Consider the following 22172-nt stretch of genomic DNA (forward strand, 5'->3'; position numbering starts at 1 on the left):
AGCATAGTTACTTCGATACTCTTTGGCGTAGTGGTTAAGGAGCTAGGCTAGCATGCAGTAGCCTTAAAAGTTGTGGGTTCAATTCCCACGCTTCCACCGTTGTGCCCTTGAGCAAGGCACTTAACCCCGAGTTGCTCCGGGGACAAAGGCCTTTGTGACATAATTGACATGGCTTTGGATAAAACTGTTAAATGAATAAATGTAATGTAATGAAACCAAATGTCCACTGCAGTATATAGTAACAATCCTGTGACAGTAAACCAGGTGACTTGTCCATAACAGTTATGCCAAGCCTGCCAGCCTGAACGCTTGTTAAACAGTGCAGTAGATCTACGACCTGCACTTACGTCTCCGTCTGAGTACCCCCACACACACACACACCTGCGGGCTTTTTAAAGCTGGCGGGGCTATAAGTAGCACGTTCTCGGCTGAGAGGGGTTTCAGCAGAAGGACCCCATCCCAGGGCTTCCCTGGAAGACAATAAAAAGATTTAGGAGAAAGACTCCCTCCAGCTGGCCTTCCACCAGACCAGAACGGGGCCACCTCAGTGAAATCACTCGCCACCTCGTCAATCAGCGCGTCATTAATCAGGCCCTTCTAGAAAGTTCTCTGTGTCTTGTTGATGTTGCCTCATATCCACAGGTGGCTGAGAGTCTGCAATGAGGTATTTTATTGTAGGGTACGGCTGTCTACATTTAGTTTCTTTTTTAGTCTTAAGTATTTTTTGCCTGTGAGGCTTCTCAGAAAGAAGACTTTCTCAATAATGAGTCCAAGAATAATAAAAAAAAATGTTGATAACACAAGCACTATTATAGTACTTGCTCTTGTAATTCTGAACCTGTTTTAAAAAGCAGTGAAAAGCTGGTTAAATTCTAGCTCCACCTGCTGGTATTGTGTTTGTCTGTGTCTGTATGTGTGTGTGCGTGTGTATGTATCTCTCACATCTTAAAGTAATGTTCATTTAGGTCTCTAGGGCTATTGTGTTAACACATTCCTGCGGTTTATAAATACCACTATTAGCAGTTCTGAGTTTGGTGATTATGGATTTTTAAACTACCGTGAGTAACCCAACTGCAGTAAACTTAAGCACATACCTTTATATCTGTTTAATGACAACTCATGCCATCACAGTCCCATGGCAAATCAAATGTACACATCAACAATTTGTCTTAAAACAGACAAACCAAAGGATACTATAAATGGATCTGGGTGCATCTGATTAAGTTAAATGGCAAGACTTTGCAGAATGCTCACTGGGTGCATCTGATAAAGTTAAACAGCAAGTCTCTATTGAGTGTTCAGTGGGCATTGGTCTTGCCCAGGAGAAAAGAGTCTGTGTGGTGGGAGTTAAAGGCTCCTGTGTCTCTGTCTCTGACGCTCTGGAACACACAGTCCGTAGTGTCCAGTGACCTCCTGAGGAAGCTCTGGTGCAGATAGCCGTTGTAGAAGTCCGCCGCGGACAGACGCTTCTTCAGCTTCACTGTCTGAAACCCCACCCAGCCGTCCTGCAGCACACAGGAAGCACATCACTCAGATTTGTGTGGTTGTGGTTTATTTTTGTGCTTTTCGACAACTGTATGAAATAATTGATTGCACTTACACTTAATACTATTACTAATGCTGTCAATCACTAATTGACACTAGCACTTACACTAATACTATTACTAATGCTGTCAATCTATTTTAAAAAAAAATGGTATAAATGTGTCAATCACAACAAATGAATCCGATTAATCACACATTTCTAAAGACAGAAAGCTCATTTTGCGCATTGAAACCATTGACTGTATAGACCCTTTCAAGAGAGTTCCATTATCAGCATCATAGTTGGCCCCACAAGACTTCCTTTTTAACATTCCATATGTTATCTTAATGCAGAGGAAGTAGATTGGGACCCAAATAGAACGTTGAAGCATTGTTTTTGTTTTTATTGTTGAAAGGGTCTATAAAATAGGTTGAAACGCACTATGCAGGTGAAAGGCAGCGCTAACGGTGAGCAGAGCCTACCTTACAACGCACCGCCAGGGAGTTGGTTTCCTTCTGAAAACATATGGAGCCGGGGACTGAACACTGGAACCCTAAAAAACCAAAAACATTTTGTTTGTGAATTTGTTTGTTTTGCCAGAATATATGTGGTACCTGAACAACACATGCATTTCCCCTTTTCTCACACACGATATGTTCAACAAACAAAACAGTTTAGCAGCTAAATAAAATAAAATAAAATAAAATAAAAGAGAGTACCTGTTAGGGAGATATTGCACTGTCCAACAAAGTCCAACAGCTTCACAGTCTTTCCCATCCAGAGGGTTCTTAATGGAATCTGGACATCAGATAACACACAAGAAATCAAATCAAAGCATTCAACAAATTAAAGCTGGTCTCAGTCCTTACAGGGCCAGACTCCTGCTTATTTATACGTCGTACACCATTTTACTACACTACTTTCATAGCTCCACTTAAAGGTGTAGGCCTTGGTCTTGGCAAAAGCTTGTTGTATTTCAGCACAACAGCCCACCCAATACAGCACTCCTTTCTGCTCCTCCACTGATATACAGGAACGTCACCTATTACCAACCGTCCCGTATTTCCGACTCGTACGTGTATGCGTCACTTAATATTAATTTCTATACAAACCAAGATGGCGGATTCCTAAAGAAATGCAAGCACCCACACCATAAGTGTATCTAAATCTACACACCTATGGCTACTAAAAAATGTAAGGTTCATTTATCAAATGTTGTTTTGAAGTATTAAAAAACATTGTTGTTTGGTGGTTTTACGATACAGTATGTCTTCCCTGGGTTCCTAACCCCATGATCTTAAGGTAGGTAGTATTCTACTAGTTGAGCCACAGAAATAGTACAGTATTATAGCCCTTATCAATGATAACCTCATTATCACCAGACGTGGAAATCCCAGCTTTAGAGTGTAAAGCACTCCACACAAAGGCACCGACATGAGTGTGGCACATTTTGTTACGTTTCAGACTCAGATGAGATCCAGAATTCCTTTTAGAGGATGAGAGAAACGTAAAGAAGGACAAACATCAGTGCAGCTCAGCGCCTGCTTTCTTCCACACACACCGTTGGGAATTGTGGCCAAATGGTTCAGTCTTCGTTTCATCAGACCAGATGATTTTACTTCTCAAGGTCCGAGTCGTTTAGGTGCTTTTTGGGAAACTCCCGGCAAAACATGGCCTCCATCTGTCCACTCCATAAGTCCTACCATAAAGGCCTGATTGGTGGAGTGATGCACTGATGTTTGTCCTTCTTTACACTTCTCTCATCCGCTCAAAGGAACTCTGGATCTCATTCATAGTGACCTTTAGGTCCTTGGCTACCTATCTGATCAAGGCCCTTCCTCTCAGTTTGGCTGAGCGGCCAGATCTAGGAAGATCTCACACAGCAAGCGTCTGAACGAGGAAGAAAAACATCAACTTTTTTTATCCAAACTTTAATGCGCAGCCTACACATTTGGCCTTCAAAATCATATTTCACTAAACCAGCTGATCTTATTTAGCACAACTGCTCAACCATTCACTAAACCAGCTGATCTGAATTAGCACAACTGCTCAACCATTCACTAAACCAGCTGATCTTAATTAGCACAACTGCTCAACCAGGTAGAGCACCTAATTAGAGATATCCCCTGTGTTAAGGACAGAAGCAACATATGGCCGGACTTTTACTTCTTGAAGGCAGGATGTCCACTTCTGATTATCATCAATGAGGCACGGGAACCACCTCACATGTAGAGAGAGAGAGAGGTGTGTGTGAGTGTGTGTGTGAGTGTGCGCGTCTTACCCTTGAGCCGATAGCCCGGTACAAGCGGTCGATCTGGACACACGTCTGATCCTCCCACACCAGCCAGCTCATGGACACACTGATCTTAGGGGCTGAGCAACACACACACACACACGCACGCACGCACGCTTTATAGTCAGGTGTGGGGGCAGGTCAAGGGGGTATTCCAGAGTTTGGGGTTTGTTGAAAATCTGAGTTTGTTAGCCCTGAGATGAGGGGAAACTCTGGGTTTTCGGTTCCAGCAAAAAACTTAACTCAAACTTCTGGTCTATTTCCACATTATTTGATTCAGGTTTTCTTTAACAAACTCAGTATCAGTATCTCACCCTCCTGCTGGACATCATTTTCTCAACTATCCATCCGAATGCGAAGCCGAATTTATTAACCTAGCCAACACCAACAAAGGACTTGGATATCCTTAAATAGATGTGCCACCATCCCCTGATTACTAATCAAACGTTAGCTTTTGATAATTAAACTAGAAGTTTATTCAGAAGCCGAATATGTCACTCACCACTTTCTCTACCTGTAAACTAATAGCCTAGTAATAGTAATTTCAAATGAATCTACTGCATTCAAAATCATTGACTGGTACAGCAAGAGAGTGCATCCACCTCCCATAAGCAAATGGAATTTCTGTGGGAATTAGAATATTGAATGCACACCTGCGATTTCAATCAGAATCAGGAAATTCAGCTGGAGTCAACACAGACACACAAGACAAGACAGTCCAGAGTCATCGCTGATGACCTTTGTCTGAGAGTCACTCTCTCTCTCTCTCTCTCACACACACACACGGCTCAACAGCCCTAAATAACCTCTGATAACCTTTATTTAAGGGTCAAAAAGGCTCTTACCAAATGTTGCACCTTCCTTAGCTTGCTCTTTCCGCTTGGAGATTCTCTCTGGAAGGTTCTTCAGTGTATCCATTAACTATGCAAATGAATGTAAAGTGGATTTAAAAATCACAATCAAAGATTAAATGAAGCAGCATTTTACAATTACAGACAAACTCTCTTCACAGAAAACAAATGAATTTATAATAAATGATAAATAAACTTTAAACTTTTATAGACAAACATTGTGCTCTTTTGATTGTGCTCTTTTGCGTCGGTTATAAATTATTTTTGTGCTCTTTTGTGTCGGTTATAAATTATTTTATTTTATTGTAGTTGATACATCAAGCCTTGCATCATTTTAACAACTTTCAAATGTGCCTTTACCATTCTGGCTCCCATAGCAGCTAGTGTCTGTCCTAGCTCATCAGCTGTGCAGCGGGGCGGCACCTCACACACCTCCTGCTGTAGGATGGGGCCCACATCAAACCTGCAAGCCAGTGGAGCAGACCGTAAAGATGTAGGCTGCCATTCTGCTATTCAAACAAATTCTGTTATTCCAGAATAACTATGAACCTAATTATACCCTCTTGCCAGAGGAGTTTATGGGTCGAAATGAGGCGGGATTATTGTTACCAACAGGCTGAATTTGGCAAAATGTGTACTTGATCTGAATGTAATTCAACTTACTCAACTTGGACTGTACCTTTAAGTCAGAGGCAGCTGGTCATGTGATTGTCTGGCAAAATTACTTAAAATGTTGGCCTGTGTATTTTTACAAGGCAGGCTTTCCACAGCTCTCATTTTTTTAAATAGTGTGGCTTTCTTTACCACAAGACCCAATCTCTGCTTCTTCAGAAGAAACCTGCATGCACACACCACTACTAAAGAAACCATGACAACACATGAGAGAGTAAAACAAACATGTTACCCATCTAGAGGTTTAAAAGGCCCAGCCTTTACAGGGGGTACAGTAAACAGTATGACCAATGTGAATGGTATACATCATGACTCTTCTGCTGCATCTCTGCGTGTGTGCCCACCTGAGGGGTCGGATCTGCATAATAGAGACTCCGGTCAGAGTGTCTCCCTGTAGGACGGTGTGGAAGACGGGGGCTGGACCCCTCCAGCGAGGCAGCAGACTGGGGTGCACGTTCAGGATCCCACTGAAGTGTGCGCACACAATACATCAGTTTAGCTAATCTACAGACACAGCTGTGCAAACAAATCACTACACAGATTTAGGTAGGATACACACATTCGTGTGGTGGACAAAATCATTTAAACACACACACACACACACACACACACACACACACGGCTTAAGCCATATTATCATTAATATGATGATGATGATAACATGCGTTCACTCTGTGGACTTAAGTCAGATGGCGCCAAACTGACTCGATAATAACTTACTGTGGCAACTGCTTGATCAGTTTCTCTTTCAGCAAGCATCCGAATGACACCACAACTCCGACGTCAAACCGTCCATGGACATCCACATTGGGCCAGTCGTGAACTTTGAGTTGGTGTTTGTGGGCATATCTCCACACTGGAGCGGAATCTGACAAAGTCACAACTTCCAGCGTGTCCACAACCCTCTCCTTTGACTCTAAGCTAAATGACAACCCGAAAAAAGAAATGCATGAGGTAAGCTGATGTAAACGCTAGCTGAAAACTAAGATGGCTTTGATGTGTAATGGTAGATAATTGATAATTACAGGTAGTTTTGCAACGTTTGTGTTTCTGAGGCTGGAAACCGAAAGCCTTTACCTTGAAGCGTGGAGAAGTTTTAAAGATTCCACCGCGAAATCGTCGCTTCCGAAGAATAGTACTCTCCATGGAGGTTTTGAAGTTGTGTGTGTGTAGTTGCATTGTAATGGGTGGCTGCTGTCACGAAGTCTTCGGGCACAAGGTTTGAAATCTCTCTTGTAAGAATGACTGCAAAAGGCATACAATATCCTAAGCCCACTCGCCCTAACGTTACAATAATTCAAAGTCCACATGTTGCTGTAATAAAATGAAGTACACTGGCTGCCATCTCAGGCAAGCCTGACTTTATCTGACATGTCCACAGAAGAATCAGCTAAATATACCGTCACGATGTGACTCGTCAAAAGGTCGTTACGAATCCATAACATTCCTTTGTTTTTACATCAATTAAGGCAACGTTGTGCTGCACAAAAACTCAAAATATACAGTTAATGTAAGAGGTTTAAGTTCGGCACCACCTTTCAAAGGACGCCGCCATGTTTTCTAATGACACATGACAGACTTCCGGTCCGCACCTAAAAGGTCTCGCTTCAAAAGTTGTGATATAAATCGTTCCTATGTAGGCCCAGTCAAAGTCCTTTTAGGCTACATTTATACGGTGACGATGAAAAGAGAAGACGCAGAAGTGGCGTCTCGTCTTCATTTTTTTATTCGCGTTTAGACGAGTATTCTCAGGGGGAAATCTTTGTTTATATGAAGACGCAAGAGTATGTGATATTCGATTGGATATGCATTCCAGACCGCTGGGTGGTGGTGTGATAGATCCCGGTACGTCACGCGCAGACATTCTAATTTGACAGTTTAGTCAGAGAGGTAACCAAGGATCTTTGGTTTAGCCGTTTAGACGGAGACGCAACCCGGGTCGTCTTCAAAACTCTACACTCTGGATGGAGTCTTTAGATTTTTGCGTCTTCAAGCCCCGATGGCGGGGTCGCCGTGTAAACGAAAGGCACCTGTGATAAAATATTTTGTCGTCTTCCTTCGCAATCGTTCTTGTATAAACGGCCCCTTAGGCAAGTCCCTCCACTCGGCGGCCATTTTGTAACGCTTTTTGGGCACTCATCGGGCATCCTCTTCGGCAGAAATGCGGATGAGCAAGGCTTCACGACACCAATCTTGCTCCTGCTGCGGGTTCACAACACATGATTACCACGCGATGTCTTCACAACACACCATATGATTGGCTCAATGCATACCTGTCAACACTCCCGTTTTTCCCGGGTTTCTCCCGTATTTCAAGGTCATCTCCCAGCACCCTCCCGTTTTGTTATCTCTCCCGGAAAACTCCCGTAATTTGCATGGCCATCAAACTTTATTTTAAAATCATTGATCCATTCAGGTTGCCAGATTGTGTATGAAATACACCCTACACATACACGATCACTTAGTTTCAATTTCAACCATTTTGTCATAGGCTAAAACCTGGCAACCCAAAACCCAAATAAGGAAGCGGGTGCCGACTGCGCAACCGGGCTTGAACAGATTTGTAGCTAGAATGTTAATATAAGACTGTGTCTTTAATTACTACTTTATTAATTACTTCTTACTGTTAAGACTATCAATTGGGAGATTGTTAGGGCAGGTTTTGTGGTGGACTGATGCTCAATGTTTGTACCATCAAGTACCATGTTGATGAAGGCCAAGAGAGATGGTGGCACAGCCCTCTGCTGGCAGTTTTCTTTGAATGACCCGTCAAAAGAGAAAGATGAATTAAGGATCTCTTTGCGCACTACTTGTTCTGCTCGCATTAAGTGCATGGCATCACTGTCAGTTTGACAGGCTATCATGAGAGCTGGTCCAATGTCCTTCTCAAAACTCAATGATGAATGTCCATGATGTTTACCTCAAAAGCTAACTACCAAGGAAAACTCCCTGGCTATGGTTAAATTAATTTGCAACATGAATAATATTATGTAATTATGTAATAATATTGTTTGTTCATAGTCAATATGTTTACCTGTTCGAATATGTCGATTGAAGTACTCTCTACATCAGGGGTCTCAAACTCAAATGAGCTGGGGGCCAATTCTGCCAATGTCATCTGATTGGAGGGCCGGCTATTTCTGAAAACGCAATGTTCTTTTTTTCAAATACCACACAAAACTGCAAACAGAAAGTGCAAGTGTTTTTATCTAGTTTTAGACACCTGTGCTAGCAACCTTAGCTTATAAATAAAATAATGATAAAATAAATATTAATACAAATTATAAAACAAATGAAAAGCATAAAACAGGTATGTGTGTGTTTCACACCAAATAAAAATATTTTCCTCTCATAACTTTTTTAAACCTGGCAAACTATAGGCGTCAGGGTTAAGAAAGCAACACCATTGGATTTTTATATCAAAATGTCAAAAGGCCATGGCTTGAAAGTGGCCAGAGATAAAGTCCTACTGTTAATGTAAAAATCTTTGAGTAAAACAAAAGTTTATGAAGGGGGTAAATTTACCCATCTAATTTGCCACTGGATGGCAAGCACCTCAAATTATGATTACCACTGCAACCTCAAAGCTATGTTGGGCAGAGGCTCGAAATAAGCATGGTATGCTTAGTGGACACGGTTGTATACACGCAGGTGCACCTCCATTCAATAGACGATCGATCATAATCTCCAAAAGGATATTCTCCTTCAGATTTAGAATAGGTGAATAGCATAGCCTACCTAAGACTTCATCACACGTAAACGTTTTTCAACATTTGGTGTAGGCCTATTTCTGCTTAATTTCTGCTTCAATTTATGCAACACTATGGCCTGCATCGCTTCCGCGTCATTACAAATGCACGTCTTTGTGTTTCTCGCGTGTAATACAAGTAGTTTCCTGAAAAGTTTGCGCAGCGATTTTGGGTTTGAATGAAGCTCTGGATGTCTAGCACATAGTGGAGCAGAGTACAAATGAGATTTGTCACCATACTTGGAACTATCGTCTATTTTAATAAGTATAGTTGTTTGTCGCAATTAAAAATAGTCTCAAGGGCCGGATTACATTATTATTTTGACATACGCCGCGGGCCGGAATTGGGCCGGACGCGGGCCGGGTGTTTGAGACCTCTGCTCTACATTGTGCGTACTGCATGTGGCCTAACCAGCGGTGGTATGGCAGGTGGTCTGTGAAAATGGTTTAGGTGACCCCCTGTGGATAATTCTGTGCTGTGAAGAAATGAAATTAGCCACACATCTCATGAAATAACAACTAATAACTGAATAATACAGGGGCAACTATGATAGAAGTTTCATGTTTCTTTCAAAAAGTGCACAATTCCCCTTGATTTGAGGGCTTAACCGCTGTACTACATAGGCTCAATAATGATAGGCTACATCAACCAAAAGCGCACGTTATGTAAATAGGCGGGTCAGATCGCGGGCCGGGTATCATAATTAGTATTTGCGGTTTGGGGGGGGGCTTAAAAACATATAGCCCAGGGGCCTCAGGTGGTATTAAGGCACCCCTGGTTATATAATGCCATTGTAATAATTTGTCGCATATCTGAACATTATATTTTCCATGATAATGACTGGGAATAATAGTAGAGTGATAGCTCTCATATAGCAGAAAGCCCCAAATGCAATTTTTACACACTGTATGCTCAATCGCGAAGTGCTTGTGGCTAAAATAATTATTAGGATTAGCTTAATGTATTTTTACATTTGCTGTAGTATTGTCGATGGGTTTAATAACACATCAAGGGGGTCCTTGGCCAGAACCTAGTGGTATTTGGGGGGCCTTGTCGTGAAAAAGTTTGGGAATCCCTGCTCTAGACCAGTGGTTTTCAAAGTGGGGGCCGGGGCCCCCTGGGGGGCCGCGAGGGGGTGCCAGGGGGGCCTCAGCAAGTTGGAAAGAAAAATAAAAGCAACAAATAAATACATTTGAAAATTTTTAAATATACCCATTACTATGAGGGTTGTTATACAATGCCATTATAATAATTTGTCGCATATCTGAACATTATTTTCTATGATAATGACTGGGAATAATAGTAGAGTGATAGCTCTCATATAGCAGAAAGCCCCAAATGTAATTTTACACACTGTATGCTCCATCACAAAGTGCTTGTGGCTAAAATAATTATTAGGATTATCTTAATGTATTTTTAAATTTGCCGTAGTATTGTCGATGGGTTTAATAACACACATCAAGGGGTCCTTGGCCAGAACCTAGTGGTATTTGGGGGGCCTTCTCAAGGAAAAGTTTGGGAACCCCTGCTCTAGACAACGGCCATATTGGCATTACAAACTGGCCACATGCATTTATATGGAGGATTTTTTGAGTGCTGCGTCTCCTCATTAGAAAGTGGCCCAGTATCCAAATTACTGTCCTTTGCTTCCCAAGGAAGCAGTCATTTTTAAAACTGTTAAAAACAGTAAAAGCACAACTCTTAATTATGATCATTTATATTTCTAATAGATAATGTTATCCATCTTTAGTATTTTGCATTGTCTATTATGTATAAAACATTTTTTTATATATATTAGCTAACTTGCATTGTTTTCTGTAATGCCCATTTGTATTTATATTGTGGGTAGTAATTATTATTCTTATGCTGTTGATCTCCTTCTGAGGAATTTAACTTCTATGGAATGATCACCTTCTATGGAAGTCAACTTTATCAACTTTATCTCCCTCACCATCCCTGACATCATTACTAAGTCCAACTCCTCATCATGTCAGCTTGACCCTGCCCCCACCCCTCTACTTAAAGCCTGCTCCACACCCATTACATTGATTGTTAACACCTGCCTCAACTCTGGTGTGGTGCCTGCTGCCCTAAAGACTGCTGCAGTTACACCCATTCTCAAAAAACCTGACTCCGACCCCACATCACTAATAAACTACCGCCCTATCTCCAACCTCCCCTTCCTAGCCAAGGTACTGGAAAGAGTGGTGGCCTCACAACTACACACCTTTCTTAACCACCACGACCTGTATGAGCCCTTTCAATCTGGCTTCCGCTCATGTCACAGTACAGAGACTGCCCTTCTACGCATAGTTAACGACCTCCTCCTGTCTGCTGACTCTGGTTCACTTAACATTCTCATTCTCCTTGACCTTAGTGCTGCTTTCGATACCATCAACCACAGTGTTCTAATCTCCCGTCTGTCTGCTATTGGTGTTTCTGGCACAGCCCTCAATTGGTTTCAGTCATACCTCACCAACAGAAAGCAGTATGTAACACTTGGTCCACATCAGTCCCCCAAGTCCCCTGTCACTCGTGATGTCCCCCAGGGTTCTGTACTTGGGCCCCTCCTCTTTCTCATATACATCCTCCCTCTTGGCCAGATTATTCGCAGCCACGGTCTCAACTTCCACTGCTATGCAGATGACATCCAACTCTATCTTACCACTCCCTCTCCCTCTGACCCCCCACCACGCTTCCTCACTGAATGCCTCTCTGACTTAAAATTATGGATGCAAAACAATTTTCTCAAGCTCAACACAAACAAAACCGAAATTCTGCTGATTGGCCCTAAAAGCAACCTCACCAAATCTCCCCATCTCACTCTCAACATTGATGGCTCATCTGTCTACTCCACCCCTGTTGTTAAAAACCTTGACATTCAGCTTGACTCAACCCTTAGCTTTGATCCTCATATCAAATCACTCACTAAGATTGCTTTTTTTCACCTCTGTTACATTGCACGCCTCCGACCCTTCCTCTCTGCTAGTGATGCACAGACTTTGGTTCACTCTTTCATTATGTCCCGTTTAGATTACTGCAACTCACTTTTCCTTGGTCTCCCCACTAAAACCCTTCAAAGACTACATCAATATATTCAAAACTCTGCAGCTAGGCTCCTCACCCATACCAGACGATCAGCACACATCACCCCCATTCTCCATCAACTCCATTGGCTACCAGTTCCGTCCCGGATAAAATACAAAGTACTACTACTCACCTTCAAAGCCCTCCACAACCTTGCTCCCCCCTACATCTGCGACCTCCTGACCCCTTACACTCCTTCCCGCTCACTCAGATCCTCTGACGCTCCAGACTCTCCACCCTGGGTGGCAGGTCCTTCAGTGCCTTGGCCCCCAAACTCTGGAACTCCCTCCCCCAACCCCTTTGTGCCTGTCCTTCTCTTCCTTTCTTCAAAGCACATCTCAAGACCTTTCTGTTTAATGATCACTTCTCCTCCACACCCAACACATAGTTCCTACAGATAACTTGTCTTTGCTGTATTGTTTTGTTTGTTTGTTATTGTATTTCCCTGCTTTTGTCTCTGTTGTATTGTTTGTTTGTTTGTTATTGTGTTTCCCTGCCTTCCTACTATGTAAAGCGACTTTGGGTTTGAGAAAGGCGCTATATAAAATAAACGTATTATTTATTATTATTTATCAGTATTATCTCAAATGAAAGAGGATACTCTTAAATCACTGCATTGTGCACAGAGAGAGAGAGATCTTATGGCCAGCTAGAGAGAGATGAGAGCCTCCAGTAAGATTTTACAGTAGTGTCTTTTCATGAAAAGTTGTAACAGCTTGTCACCGCAGTCCAACAATGCAAGTAATAGATTACATGTAAACTAAAAATAAAGAATGAGTACTATTGGTGAGAATGGGCTGACTTCTCTTAACATAGCTAGCCATAGTATCTTCCTTAACGAAGCCAATAAAACAATCCAATCAAATTCTCCTACTACGTCAATAAAGATCACCTCTGGGTCATTCACCTTGCTCAACTCTAACCACTCCTGCCATAAAAGAATAAAATTCCTCTCTCTCACTCTCAACCCCACACACATACACCAAATAGGTCTGTGACCGCCAGGGCAGAAACTCTCTTCCCTCACCAGATTTCTGTTTGACTCGCATAGCAAGGCTGTCCAAACAATAAGCTAGTCAGTTCCCATGGTCAAAGACCTCACTCACTGCATGGGTGAGACAACCATTCTCACACTCGCACACTTTCACTGACAATGATTATCCAAAAGCCTGTCATTTAATTCAGGTTAATGTTCTATGAGGGCATCACTTTGTTTAGCAACAACATTCAGCTGGATAAAATGAGCTCTCAAGTCAGTCATTATTATAGTTCTGTGTTATAACTATGTGGTAATAGACTGTAATGTTCTCAGTTTCTTAACCTTGCTGTAAATCTGCCCAGTAAGCAGAAAAGCCACATTTAATGACCACATTTTCCCAAGAAAACAGGTGAGAATGACACAGCCCAATCCACACCCACCTGAACTTTGGTAGTCATGAGCGGAGCTGTGTTCACACACACCATCTTCACACACTCACTCCTAAGGGTGCACTTCCCTCAGGCCGTCCACATCTCAGGTGAGTCCCAGACCAGCTTCATCATCCTCACCTCCACAGGCTCTGCTCTCTGCTCAGTGAGATTGTATTGCCAGCTGGGTTTTCACTAGTAGCCTGTACTTGACTTTTTTATTGTTAGTAACTACAGTATCTCTGTTGTATCTGACATCAGATGAGACCTGTTTGATGTAGACCTGTTACCACCTTTTCACTTTCTGATTGATTCGTTCGTACATGATTAGCTGTCTTGTTTTTTCCTATGCTATTTAACTATGCTACTTCACTTCCATTGATGGAGAGTATCCTTGTTGGGGATGTAGTCTACTCTAGTTGAGTCCTGGTGGGAATTTGAGGCCAGGAATGCTGGAGCGCCATTGCTTTATGAGATTTTGAGCTTAGCTCTCACTGCAGCTGCACAGATGAAGAGGAGTGTGTGTGTGTGTGTGTGTGTGTGCGTGTTTGTTTGTTTGTGTTTGTTTGTGTTTGTTTGTTTGTATGGCTTGATAGTGTTTTATGCCCCCAACATCGTCTTCCAGGCAGCGCTGCCACCGCTGACTTAAAGGCACCTAATCCTAAACCTAACCCCAACCCTGACACTAACGTTAACCCATGGCTAACCCTAGTGCCTTCCAGGCAGCGCTGCCTTGAAGACAACGTTGGGGGCATAAAACACCAAAAAACGTTTGTGTGTGTGTGTGTGTGGGGGGGGGGGGGGGTAGATAAAGACAGAAGAGAAAAGAGAGAACAATAGTAGGAACAGAGAGAGGAGAGGAGAACATAGTGGAGGATGTAGCATAACAATCTGATCTAATGGTTTGATATTTGTCTTTTGTCAGACTGAGTCAACGTGGAGATTGCCATGCCCGGAGGCTGGCTGGGTTATGCCCATGTGTATGTGTGTGCTGGGTGCATGAGTCAGGTGGAGGACAGGAGAGACAGCAACCACAAAGATGTGGGGAATGAAAATGGGAAACAGTAAGGTAGACAGCAAGGAGGAAGAGACAGTGGAACTAAAGAGACAGGAGGAAAGAATAAAAGAAGAGAAATATAAGAGAATCAGAAAAGAAAAAACAAGGACAAAAACAAGAGAAAAGAGAGAGAATGAAAGAGAGAGAGAGGACAAGAAGAGACAGGAGAGAGTGAAGAGAGGAGAGAATAGAGAGAGAATGATAAAGCAAAGACAGGAGAATTGAAGAGCGGAGAGAAGAGAGAGAGAGAGAGAGAGAGAGGACAAGCAAATGCAGGAGAAGTGAAGAGAGGAGAAGAGAGAGAACAAGCAAAGACAGGAGAAGTGAAGAGCAGATTACACAGAAGGAAAAAAAACAGTGGCTGGAGAAAGAGAAAGAGATTGTCTTGTCTGCACAGGCACAGAATCAGACACGTCCTCACACAGCTGCTCTGTGTTTAGTTACATCATACTTGAAAACACACACACACACACACACACACACACACACACACACACACACACACACACACACACACACACACACACACACACACACACACACACAGACACACACACTGTAAGGATCAAACCTCATCCCAGATCAGGGCGAGGTTCAGGCACAGGCAGTGTTCTCCACAGACATCTGGGAGCTGTGTAGAACACACACCAACGTTCTACCCCAGAATGTGACTAAACACATTCTAACAGGCCACAGGGCAGTGCTGTTTCAATCTGATTGTCCCATCGGCACACAACAGAAGTGATGTTTGGGCTTTTTGTAATGTTGTTTTCTGTTACAGGTTAGAGGAGTATTTACCTGTTGGGAATAATGAGTCTTTTATGGGTGGCACTGTGTTTCTTCTTGCATGGTAAGTCAATTTCAGAATTTGAATGATGATATTTTAATAGAACTCCTGGAAATAAATGAATTTGCATTACTCAGCCTTTTTGCTGAACTGTTTTATGTACAATCAAATCATTGAGATATTTATTTTGTTCAATCTATCGTATTTCCTTACAGTTTTGTCAAAATGAAATAGTTGGAGACTTGTTGCAATTGTAATTTTGTGAAATTAACATATATTTTCATTTTCAACATTTGATATGTTGTCTGTGTCCTTTTTACAACTAAATATTTACACAATGTCCCAACTTTTTCTGTTTTGGGGTTGTATTTTCATAAACCTGAGCTGTGTGATACTGTGAAACAGCCAACAATGACTTCAGAGTTTGCGGTTCTCACCTGTGCTTTGTGTGTTCATAAACTGTAGGGGCAAATAGCTTCATGATCCACAACACTGTTGAGAGCCTCTGTCTCCAGGACTCCCCTGCCGGCAAGGCTATCACCCTCCGAAAGTGTAACCTTGACGATGACCTCCAGCAGTGGGTTTGGCGGGAGCAGCGCTTCCTGCGGAACGTCGGAACGCAACGGTGCCTCTCGGCGTTCCACGAGCGTCCGGTTCTCACCGTGGCCTGCGACGGTGAGGAGCACCTGGAGTGGGCCTGTGAGAACCACCGGCTCCTGAGCCTGAACCGCAGCCTGGAGCTGAGTGCGGAAAAGGGCCGAGTGAGACTCACCCCCGGGGGCCCGACCTCCAGGTGGAAGTCCCTGGATATGGGCGACATCTGCCAGGAGAGGCTCAGTAAGTAAGCAAGCAAGCGCCAAGCTGGAAAAATGGTTAGGGGAATTTTCATGAGCGTGCTTACAACATGAGCTGGATGAAATGCCAAGCTACTTGGATTCTGGAACAGGAAGCAGGAAGATATGCAGGGAAGAGGACCCAGCCCAGACCCATGCTGCAGTGCAGTGTGCAGAACTAGGAGTGTCATTTAACTGTCACACAACACTGCACACTGTGATTTATCATTGAATGATCCATACATTAGAAAGGTGAAGGAAATGGTCCTTCTCATGAATGTACAGTACGATATGCACATGAGTTTGTTGGAGCAGGAGCAGCTATGCAGAGCAGAGAGTGACAGGTTCAGTCTGTGGGCTTAACACAGGAGCCCCATGCCAGGGGTGTCATTTAACTGTGATTCTGTTTCTGTTTACTGTGATTTATCATTGAATATTGCATTATGTGTCAGGAAATACACCACTCTCCTGTCATCGATCCAGAGGGAGATTCTTTCTCCCATCTGCTTTTACCCATGTGTGTTTAGTTAATACAAACACAGCACACAGTGAGTAGTGATTGTAGTCTTGATACCACAGATGCATGAAAACAGGCATGACAAATCAGGAACAGAGTTTTATTTACAATGATACGCATCAAGGGAGAGACAGCATGACTTTGCATAAAGATCCACCAGCTGCTCTAACGAAACAGGAAAATGGTCAGCCAGGTTGACGGGAGATGTTGTTGGTCATCCCATCTTATGTGGACAACACTGAATCAGACCCTGATTAGTGGCAACCTGGCAAACCGGAGCAGATAGCTACTGTAGAGCAGCCGAACACTACAAAACCATAATATTCCCCCTATTCTCTAAACGCATAGTCACACACAGATATACCCAGGACCCAGGATATACCCATCTCATATGTGGAAGAAGACTTAACAGAGGAACAGCTAGCTTAGCTGAATTCTTTTATCCAACCATAATTCTGATTGACTGTATACATACACTAGCCTGGGAATAACGAAGCTATAAGGACACATAATAAGAAACATTAATAAGAAATATGAGGACATAAGCTAATGAATATAAAATCATAAGTTGTGATTCCAATACTATCAGATGCGAACATACAAACCCAGAGCAGTGGGCAGCCGTGCCTGGAGAGAGCATTAATGATGAAAACCTCATTACCACAAGTTCCAGTAAATTAAATTAAATATGTTGGTAAAAAAAAAAAAAAAACTTTTGTCAAAACTTGGCAAGGCGAGGCGAGGCGAGGCTGATTCATCTGAGCGGTGAGCAGGTAGGGGTCCGCACGTAGCACTGGATCTGACTCATGGCACCTTGGCATTTGGTTAGCGAGGAAAACACATTTCCCCACTACGCTCGGCACACCCATAGGAGCTAAGGGGGTCTAGTCAGAGCCGCCATCTCCAAATGTCATTGCTCTTTGAAGAGCCTGGGAGACCGGTGTACTTCTGTTTGTCAGTCACAGTGGTATGTGTGTGTGTGTGTGTGTGTGTGTGTGTGTGTGTGTGTGTGTGTGTGTGTGTGTGTGTGTGTGTGTGTGTGTGTGTGTTCCCACCTGTATCTCTCCATATCCAGCATGTTGCCCAGCATAAACAGTGGTGTGTGTAATGTGTGTGTGATTGTGTGTGTGCGTATGTGTAGTGCTTGTGTGTGTCTGTGTGTGGGTGTTTGTGTCTGTAGTGCTTGTGTGGGGGTGTGTGTGTGTAGTGTGTGTGTGTTATGTATGTGTATGATGTATGTGTGTGGTGTATGTGTGTGTAGTGCTTGTGTGTGTGTGTGTGTGGGTGTTTGTATCTGTAGTGCTTTTTTGTGTGTGTGTGTGTGTGTGTGTGTGTGTGTGTGTGTGTGCGCGTGTGTGTGTGTGCGTGTGTGTGTGGGTGGGTGTGAGCAAGAGTCTGACGTAACTTGTCTTGTTTGCTCTGGCCCCCTCTGACAGGATCCAAAAGGGCATCAAATGAGTTTGAGGGAGAGTTTGAGGAGGACAACCCCGTCGAGAGCACCATGAACGAGGAGCAGAGGGAGTTTCTCAAGTGGTTCTACCGGACCGAAGACCGTGAGTCCGCACACCTCCGCACACCTCCGCACACCTCGACACATCTCGACTTTCTCTGTCATCCTGACATAAAACAAACTGCATTTAAAGAGATCGGTTCCAAAACGCTATATCCACCATTTTAATGAATTTTAATAAATCATTGTTTTTCATTCATTTTTGTTTTGCAAGTAATTTCAGTAGAGCTGTAATTGTGTATTGTTATTTGATTCATCTTTACTCAGTCAAAACAACAAAACAAAAATTTGATTGATATTACCTGAAATACACAATTAACCCATTCGTGCTGGATGCTGCATAGCGCAACATTGACTCTCCCGCTGGATGCTGCGTCGCGCAGCATGCTTTTTATTTCATGTTTCTAGATGCTACAGAGGCTTAGATATTACATTTTGGTAGACGTTGACAATTTTTAGTATGTTTTCAGAAAACCCTTAGGAAATAAGGTTATTTAGTCAAGAATGCCATAGGATTCTATAGGCGTTTTTAGCAGGCATTTTAGGAGTAAATAGCTGTCAGTGTCTGGAACAGAGTATAGTTTCTCATGGGAAAAAAGAGAAAAAATTATCTCCGACCAAGGCACTCTGTGAAATTAAAATGGCTTTAATACAACTTGGACATGACCAAAAAAGGACCTACAAATGCCCACGTGTAGTGGCTTGGGCCTTTTTCAGGGCATGAAGAAAAAAACACACTAAAGAACAGAGAGGTCTGAACATGCCACTGACTCCAAATAGAGTGTAGCTTCTTTTGGCATGGGGTAAGGTAGGTAGGGAACTGATTTTAAGATTTTAAGATTGAGCTAATATCACACTGAGCTGGTTTAGAGTGATAGAATGAAGCACATCCCAGTCAGCATGTTCCAGCCTGAAGCTTTTGTCAGCATTTGTCAGCATTGTGTGTGTGTGTGTGTGTGTGTGTGTGTGTGTGTGTGTGCGTGTGCGTGTGTGGTTTTTAAATGCTGATCAAGGTTATAAATGCAATAAGCTGAGACAGGTCCAATGTTGGACTACCTCTCAAAAACAAGCACTGTTTCAGAAGAAAACATCTGAGTGAAGTCTGGCTAGGAGAGTGTTGTGTGATGCTTTAGTGATAAAGTGATAGAGTAGAGTAGAGTAGATTAGAGTAGTCTAGAGTAGAGAGTGCATTGCAAAGGGAGTTAATCAATAAAAAAAATGTCCAGGAGGAAGACAGGATGCAGTTATAAAACTGGACAGTATATACTGAAATACAGAAATAGTATATATCCAGCTACACCTTTTTTGTTTTTTTAACAACAAAATGCTTTTATTCTGTTTGCTAAAAAGAGATTCAGATATCCTCTTTTCATCAAGCCACTGGTCTGAATATCAAAGTGTGTGTTTAAGCAGATACAGGTTTGAATGTTCCCTTTACAGTTCTTGTCTATATGAGAGAACCCTTTTATAAAACTGAGTCAATGACCCATCCTTTTTCAGGGAAGTCAGATTCTTGTGTCATGGCTGTGTAGAAAGAGTCAGTCTTTGCAAGCATGTGAATACTTGCACCCTGATTTCAACACTTCTGAAGTGCTTTTTCAGATCACTTATAGAAAATCGCAAGCCCATAGCTACAGCGATTTCTCGTATTGACTATTGTTTTATTATGGGCCCAATAGTGGTGTTACTCCATGAAGGGATTCAGTGAGTCTAGTGGTAATTTGCAAGTTGCAGTCCATTTTAAAATGGAGAAAGCAACAAAAAACAGATAACCTTTGGCAATGAAAACATCAAACAACCTTGTGTCCCTGGAGAGTTCAATGCCCGCTGTGTTGAGGTTATCTTCGAATCTCAACTCTCAGATAAAAGACACTGGTTACTGTTTACTATTATCTTTAAGGAACTCTACATCCCACCATGAAACTGACTCTTCTCTAGGGGACTGTGTGCCTGTCTGATCAGTATCTTTATATGTTAGCTTCCTTAAAAGTGGGGACGATTAAGTCAGTCCGAGAGGTTGTTGACCTGTGTGTGGGTGTGTGTGTGTGTTTGTGTGGAGCTGTAGTGTATTGTAGGTGTGCTTACCCTTTAGGTTTAGCTAGAATGTGCTTCTGCCAATTTCAACATAGTACATGAACACGTTTTCCACGTGTAACAAGTTCTGCACATTCACGTCTTTACATTACACATATGCCCAGGTACTACAGTACACATACTGATGGGAATGTCAATTCCAATGTAAGATGCTTTTCAATAAAATCCTTTGTCTCTCACTCTCCTTCTCTCTCTCCCTCTTCCTCTCTCTCTCTCTCCCTCTTCCTCTCTCCCTCTCTCTCTTCCTCTCTCTCTATCTCCCTCTTCCTCTCTCCCTCTCTCTCTTCCTCTCTCTCTCTTCCTCTCTCCCTCTCTCTCTTCCTCTCTCTCTCCCTCTTCCTCTCTCCCTCTCTCTCTTCCTCTCTCTCTCTCTCCCTCTTCCTCTATCCCTCTCTCTTCATCTCTCCCTCTCTCTCTCTCTCTTCCTCTCTCTCTTCCTCTCTCCCTCTCCCTCTCTCTCTCCCTCTCTCTCTCCCTCTTCCTCTCTATCTCTCTCTCTTCCTCTCTCCCTCTCTCTCTTCCTCTCTCCCTCTCCCTCTCTCTCTCCCTCTCTCTCTCTCTCTCCCTCTTCCTCTCTCCCTCTCTCTCTTCCTCTCTCTCTCTCTCTCTCTTCCTCTCTCCCTCTCTCTCTCTGTCCAGAGAGTAAATGGACGATTGCCATGCTGGGTCTGGCCTTCGCTGCACTGCTGCTGGGCTGCATCCTGCTGGTCACTGGCATGATGGGTAGCAGGTGAGCACTGATCAATAATAATACTTCTACTACTACTACTACTAATAATAAAAATAATGATAATAATAACGATAATAATAATGACAATAATAATAATAATAATAATGAATTAATTATGTTTGAACTGACGTTTCATCAACTGTACCCCCCCCCCCAAAAAAAAAAAAAACACACACATACACTTAAATACAGGAGCAGGAAGAAGATAGCAAAGTACAAAGCGGCGGCGCTAGCTCTCAAGCCCCAGATGGAGGAGCTGCAGGTCATCACCGTGGAGAGGGAGGCCCCACAGCAGGTCCTGATGACCCCTACCCTGAGCCTCAAACTGCCCACCATGGTGATGGGCGCCCCCGACTACGACGTTGCCGAGAACGGGCAGCTCAAGCCAGGAGACATCGAGGTCACCTGGAAGGACGGGACAGTGAGCAGTCTCTACGCCGAGAGAGGAGGGGAGGCTGACGGGGGGGAGGCGGAGGAGGTGAAGGAGGAAGAGGAGCGGGTGGTGGAGGAAGAAGTGCAGGTGGAGGTGGAGGGGAATGGGGAGGAAAACTGAGGCACAGGTCTGAAAAGTGATGTCACACACACCTGGATGTCGTCACACCTGTGCAGTTGAGCGTCATCTCATCTTTTTCATGACAAATCCAGAGGCCTGCGTACCTGGACATTAGAAGTAAAGGTGATCCCTCTACAGAGAGCCATAGGAACACTCTCAGATCTGATCTCAAATCACCCAGACTCGTAGATGCAAATGCACAGACTAAATGTGTGTGTGTGTGTGTGTGTGTGTGTGCGTAGTATGTGTGTCCACGTGTATGTGCATGTATGTTTTTTCTGTTAAATGTCAATGTGACCCAAAGGTTGTTTATTATTCTCTAACGTGATGAGGGTTTGTTCATTTACCTAAAGCTCCATTATGAAACTTTAACGCATGTTGTCAGCCAACACAGAACCCATAAAGAGTCCAGAGCTCACGTGGGGAATGTAAATATGTGCCAAATACTCCCGCAGTTTCCGAGAACTGCGTCTTTCAATTTAGCCGACAAATGGTGTTTAAATTTTT

The 22172-nt window shown here is 43.1% G+C and overlaps 2 protein-coding genes across 2 annotated transcripts; one reads left to right on the top strand and one right to left on the bottom strand.

The window, feature by feature from the left end:
* Positions 1–1091: 1091 nt before the first annotated feature.
* On the bottom strand, positions 1092–6894 carry mtfmt (mitochondrial methionyl-tRNA formyltransferase). Its single transcript, XM_076291912.1, has 9 exons — positions 6419–6894; positions 6062–6262; positions 5686–5808; positions 5030–5132; positions 4664–4739; positions 3807–3898; positions 2245–2323; positions 2008–2078; positions 1092–1505 (listed from the first exon to the last, which is right to left on the bottom strand). The coding sequence occupies exons 1-9, from the start codon at positions 6649–6651 to the stop codon at positions 1299–1301; spliced, it is 1185 nt and encodes a 394-aa protein (XP_076148027.1). The 5' UTR covers positions 6652–6894; the 3' UTR covers positions 1092–1298.
* Positions 6895–13650: 6756 nt separating this feature from the next.
* Positions 13651–21665, top strand: LOC143132875 (uncharacterized). Its single transcript, XM_076292700.1, has 6 exons — positions 13651–13694; positions 15423–15491; positions 15894–16265; positions 18215–18331; positions 21022–21112; positions 21305–21665. Exons 2-6 carry the CDS (start codon positions 15452–15454, stop codon positions 21663–21665), a joined length of 981 nt encoding a protein of 326 aa, XP_076148815.1. The 5' UTR covers positions 13651–13694; positions 15423–15451.
* Positions 21666–22172: the final 507 nt, after the last annotated feature.

Source organism: Alosa pseudoharengus, unplaced genomic scaffold (assembly GCF_046254945.1).
Source record: "Alosa pseudoharengus isolate Yale_2024_CS ecotype anadromous, Long Island Sound unplaced genomic scaffold, YU_APseudo_1.1 YU_APseudo_1.1_scf_19, whole genome shotgun sequence".
Classification (NCBI taxonomy): domain Eukaryota; kingdom Metazoa; phylum Chordata; class Actinopteri; order Clupeiformes; family Clupeidae; genus Alosa; species Alosa pseudoharengus.